General features: G+C 40.9%; 1 protein-coding gene across 1 annotated transcript in view; it reads right to left on the bottom strand.

The window, feature by feature from the left end:
- The window catches only part of rab2a (RAB2A, member RAS oncogene family), a 28,909-nt gene extending 26,155 nt beyond the window's left edge, over positions 1–2,754 (bottom strand). Inside the window, exon 1 of the mRNA XM_079285323.1 lies at positions 2,551–2,754. Within this exon, the coding sequence (XP_079141449.1) occupies positions 2,551–2,596 (46 nt within the window). The 5' untranslated portion in view covers positions 2,597–2,754. The remainder of the gene's footprint in view (positions 1–2,550) is intronic.
- Between the last annotated feature and the right edge of the window lie 3,246 nt (positions 2,755–6,000).

Below are 6,000 nucleotides of genomic sequence, written 5' to 3' on the forward strand. Positions count from 1 at the left end.
CAAATGGTGGAATTTTCCTCTTCATTTCCAACTCTCTGCTGCTGTGCACACACTGACTTCGGGTAGGAACCACGACTAGCCTCGGATGCTGAAGGTCAGATAACACCTGGCTGTACTGAGCAACAACCAGTAAATCTCCATCAACCTGCAGGAAGACGAGATGAGGACCTGACAGGTATTATTAAAATGTAGAGGTGCATTATGGGTAATTAGGCTAAAAATAAAAACTAATTTAAATTTAAATAAATTGATAATCCTCCGAACATTTCTGCAGTCGCACCTCTAAAAAGGTAAGAGGCTATTAGGTTAACAAAAGAATCACTTCCGTCTATGAATGACAATCATGCTGAAACAATTGCTTCTAAGTGAATCATTAGTAAACTATGAGTACAACTATCATGAATAAAATGACCCATTCTCATCTTTTTAATCAATTATAAAGTAAATCGTTGGTTACAGCTTCAAAGATGCTGAGCAAAAATAACCTAATAAGAGATTAATACATGAAAAAAACAACAATTACTCGAGCATATATTTTCCAACTGATGTTTTTTTGGGGTTGGTGTCAACTTAGCTTTAACCTTCGTAAAAACAACCTCCAAATCTCCTTCTCCATCTTACTGACTACAATGTGTGGCTTGTGTCAGGTTGTATTTTAACTCTGATTAAATGAAACAATCAGATCAATGTTTAACAGAACCGGACTGACTTTTAATATGCCGAGACGCGGACTGTTCGTGAAAAATAAATATTATTTCACAAATGTGATTGGAAAGATTGTTACTGCTTTGAAAAAAAGTGTTTCTCGTCGTTGTTAGGAGGAGACTGAATCTTTTGTCCAGGACATTTAGCTTTGCTGTTCCATAACTCATTTATGTCAAATATGTTTGTGAAAGCAAACAGCTGAAGGTCCACGAAATATTCAGTCTTCCGTTCCTTTCTTTCTTTCCAATCAAACGGGACAACAGGACCTATGATGTTAGAGCTAAACGTGGACGTACGCAATGTCTGCACTGTTTAAAGAACTTGTGTTGTTTTGTGGAAGGGCTTCAGTACAGGAGAGAAGTATTTGGGATTTTCTGGCAACCCACAATGACATTTAGGAGCAGGTGTAATGTTTCAGTGCGTATCTGTTGGAGGTGCACAAAATAACATGCACACCTGTACAATCAAATGCAATTGAAGACATCAGCTCTGCAGTAAAAACTATCTCAAAGCGTAAACACACATACACATTAGGGTGGCTCTGAACTACCAAAACAGACATTTCATATTATTTTCCCCCAGGTTACAATATCACACGATGTTTAAAGCGAATACCTGTGAAACGGAAACCTGTTGTCGCAATGATCATTTGTACCCTCTCATGTCGGATTTTGAAATCCCTTAAAAGAACCTGGACCACACTCGACCAAATTAGAAAAACACACACTGCTTTACATACGTGCACTGCACACAGGACTGCAGAGTATTTCTGGTGTAGACGTGCATGTAATCAAGCTAAGCTGCATCTCTCTTCAGTACTCACTATTAGAGATAAACAACAGCAGCAGGCAAAAACAAGTTTCACAACATCACTGTCGTAAACATCCAGCCCACCACAGTGATCTAAAATAAGTCAACACATGTGCACATTATGAATCTTTCCCAACTGTGTTTAAATAACTTCCACTAGAATAACGGTCTTGGTATGAACGTCTATACTAACAATGTAAGTAAGTGCATGAATAACAATATTCCATAAAAACGTAATTACCTTGAGTGGAAAAACCTGTTTGGATCTTGACTGTATGTTCAGCTCATGTCTTTGGTTCTGTTTCCTGTTTTGAATAATCCTCATACATGTCTCCCTCTACCTGAGAGCTGCAGTTAACCCTGACTGTTGTGTTTAAACACAGCGCAGCATCAATATAATGCAGCAGTACCACCAATGCACCTGCTGCCAGTCTGCGAGCTAACTGTGCAGACAGCTAACGATAACATTTGGTCAGAAATAACGAAAGAGCTCTACGCCATTTTAGGGAATATTATAGGCTTTAGCTTGACGTATTGGCCTTCTGCGACAAGAAGCTAAGCTAATGTGAAATGTGTCATTTAATGATACGTCCACGACAAAAATAAACGATTATCATTATTATTTTGTCCATGAACAAGATGAATGACCCGTTAAATGCCACTGGGACAGCTGTTCGCTAAATATTTAGTGAAACCGCTAATGCTAGCTAGGCAGTGAGCTAGTCTAGCTGTGTGGCTAACACCCCCACCCTCGACGCAAACGGACAATAGGCCCAACTCTGTCAACAACTGCTACGCGAAAGTAGTTTAGGAAAATATTGTGTTAGAGTGTCTGTGTCTTATTTCCTGTCACTGTCAGGGTGTTTATTACATTATATAAGTATGTTAACGTTGAAGAATTGGAGCTGTCATCCCACCCCTTGCCTCTCTGCTTTTACCACGTCATTGGACTATCCAACACTGCGGAAATACACCAATAGCTAAGAGCTAGCTGGATGCTAACTGGCAGTCTAGCTGGCATTTGCTGCGGCTTACCCGTGTCTCCGATGATGATGTATTTGAAGAGGTACGCATACGCCATGGTCCCTGGTTTGTGCAGTCAGCTGTCTCGCGCGTTACACCTTCGTCAAACCAAGTGTGAACCGTGTGAAGAAGGTGGCTGACAGCTTGTTAGCCTGTTTTCTCTGTCGGTGTTGAGGAAGGAACAATAAACAGCCAGAGCCTCAGCTCTACGTCACACAGTCCGCCCTCGCCACGCTACAGTATGATGTATTCAGGGTGTGCTCGGAAAACTCGTGATGTGTTTTTGATAGTGTGGTTACTCCGTTTTTTAGTTAAATAATTGAATGGAAGTCAGTTGGCGCGACACTTTTCACACGTAAGCCAATGGCTAAGTCAACATGTGTAAATATTTTATTGTAAGAGACAAAACTCTTCTCACAAATTGTAATAAAACTGTTAAAAAATGTTACAAGACAAGTCTTGCCCCTAGTGGCTACATTGCTCACACAAATGCAACCATCAACCTGAATTTGATGGACAGAGCTGACATTTACAAAAGTCATCACTCTTTTCATGATTTAAAAAAACAACTATTTATGTGTTGTGTCACAGGTTACTATTTGGTTGCCCCCCATAACATTATAGCTCATGCAAATACAGTTTAAATACAAAAACTCTTCTGTCTACATAGATAACAAAAAGCCTGAGAAAAACGAGTATGAGGAAAAAATATACAAAATATGCATTTCTCCCTTTTGGGTACAGATTTATTTCTCTGTAATTTAGTGAGCAGCTGTTTCCTTAAGCAGGAACTGCAGCAATGCTGAATGAAGAACAATTCTTGACACCTAATTGCATTAATTAGCTAGCAGAGCTGTGTGTGATGTCTGCAGATATACACACCTTCCTGTCATTTCATGTATTGATCCTGTATCTAAGCTGCCTAAATAATGAAGACAACTCTTTCTTGTATTACATAGAATGTAAACCACTTACGTCCTCTGAGATTTGTAGCATAAATGTGAGTTGTACACAGTCAATGTTAATTGCAAAATAAGAAATGTACGTATTCTCTCACATCTGACTAGAAACACCAATAAATACCACAGGATCATACCTCATACGGTTCAGTAGGATGTGTTGTAGGTGGTCGAGGTAGAGACAGTTTCATGTGGAGATAATTTTCTTGATGAATTGATTGATTTTTTTGGTTTTTATAAAAATATTGTAAAACAATTCTGCCACAATTACCCAGAACCCCAAGGGACACCTTCACAGTGCTTGTCTGACAAAACGAAAAGAATCAAAATTACTAAAAGGAGAAGCAGCAAATCCTCATTTGAGAAGCTGGAAAAATTACTTGAATAATTATCATAACAGCTGACGATTCATTTGTCTGTACGATTAATTGACTAATCGTTTCAGCTTAACTTGTATGCGTGGTCTAATCCTTAACAAAGGCTCTTTATATGTTTGTATGCAAAAATCTTTGTAAAGTAACTTTGTATACTCAGCTGTCAAGTCAATGTAGTATTCAGTGCAATGCAGTTCTTGAGTAAATGTACTTAGTTACTTTCTACTACTACGTATATCCCAGTATGATAAGTCAGAATAGTAAACTACAATACGCACCTGTAACTACATTAATTATCGTTAAAAACAAATAATGAACAGTAATTTCAATAAAACGTGGGTTCGCGATAAATTATGCAAATGAATCTTTATGTTGTGAATGTGTTAAGGAAACAATAAGGATAAAAGGTATAACAATGGCTGCAAAAATACAAAGAAAATAACTGTATGTTACTGTTCCTGTGATGTTCATGTTTAAAAGAAGAAACAACTGCTGTTGACTGTTTGCTTACATCGGCGGTCTCACATCACCCCCGTACTCCGATCTCTCCACTGGCTTCCTGTAGCATCTAGGATACACTTTAAAATTCTCACCATCACTTACAGAGCACTTCACGGTCAGGCTCCGGCTTATGTAGCTGATCTACTTAGCCCCTATTCACCCGCCCGCACTCTCAGGTCAAACGCTCTAGGTCTTCTGTCAGTCCCACGCACACGATTTAAGACCCGTGGTGACCGAGCCTTTGAGGCAGTGGCCCCGAGGCTCTGGAATGCTCTGCCTGCAACTCTGCGCCTCGCAGATACTGTGGATACTTTTAAAAGCCAGCTCAAAACCCACCTGTTTAGGCGGCGTTTGTGTAAAAGTAAACTCATGTCCTAGACCTGCTCTTAAAATATGTTTTACATTTTTATTTTATTTTAATTTTATTCTTTAACATTTTTTATTCACTCTGTGTAGATAATGTATTGACCCTTGGGTCACATTGTGTTTTTTATGCTTTTAAATGTCTGCTCTGTTAAGCACTTTGTGATAGTACTGTCTGTGAAAAGCGCTATATAAATAAAATTCATTCATTCATTCATTCATGAAGCCAATGTGAAGATGATCCATATTACTGTTGTAACCTATAAAACAGCCAATTAATGGTAAGGCAAGGCAAGGCAAGTTTATTTGTATAGCACATTTCAACAACAAGGTAATTCGAAAGTTACGAACGTAACTACGGTTCTATGAATCCTGGATGACCGCCAGAGGCAGTGCTTAACACTGGATGTATCCCGTCTCGCGCATGCGCAGGTCGAATATTTATATCAACAAAGTCACGTGTGACCTCGGATGACCACCGTCATCTATAAGTTCCGGTGTCATCCTGAGCTCAGTCCTATGGAATCTTCTCGCGAGTTCACGGGATTCCGAGTGACCAAGAACTCTGGCGGTCATCCAGGATTCATAGAACCGTAGTTACGTTCGTAACTTTCGTTCTATTTCATCCTTACTGACCGCCAGAGGCAGTGCTTAACACTGGATGACTTGTACCAAAAGAGTCACGAGGAAGCACAGTAACTACCCCTTATAGCTCCGGCAGAGAAAATTGGCCAAGAACCCTCCCCAGTGGGTGAGGGGTGGCAACGTTAACTCTGTAGTGTTTGGTGAATGTGCTCGGTGATGCCCATGAGGCCGCCGCACATGTATCCCCCACAGGCACACCACTCAGGCTTGCCCTCGGTGTGGAGACACTCTTGGTAGTGACCCTTCACCCCGGATGGCCGAGCGCAGCCGCTCGCCTTGTATGTATCGGCAATGGCCTCCACTATCCAGTGGGACAGGTGCCGTTTTTCCTTTTTTTTTTAAAAAGGAGCACAGCCCTTCTTAGGCTCACCATAACTGACTATGCAGGCGGTGGCTTCCATATAAGCTCTGAGGGCCCACACTGGGCACAGCAGCCTTGACCTCTCCTCTCCCGATGGGGGAGGGGGGGGGGTCAACTTTGCCAGCTGGATAGGCCGGTTTATATGTGAACGTATCCACCCCCTTGGGAGAAACACTGCCTTAGGCCAGAAAGTGACACCCAAGCCATCTGAGTTCCACCTCAGACATGATTCTTCCACTGATAGGGCATGCAGCTCGCC

This window comes from Melanostigma gelatinosum (genome assembly GCF_949748355.1).
Source record: "Melanostigma gelatinosum genome assembly, chromosome: 15".
In the NCBI taxonomy this organism is placed as follows: Eukaryota; Metazoa; Chordata; class Actinopteri; order Perciformes; family Zoarcidae; genus Melanostigma; species Melanostigma gelatinosum.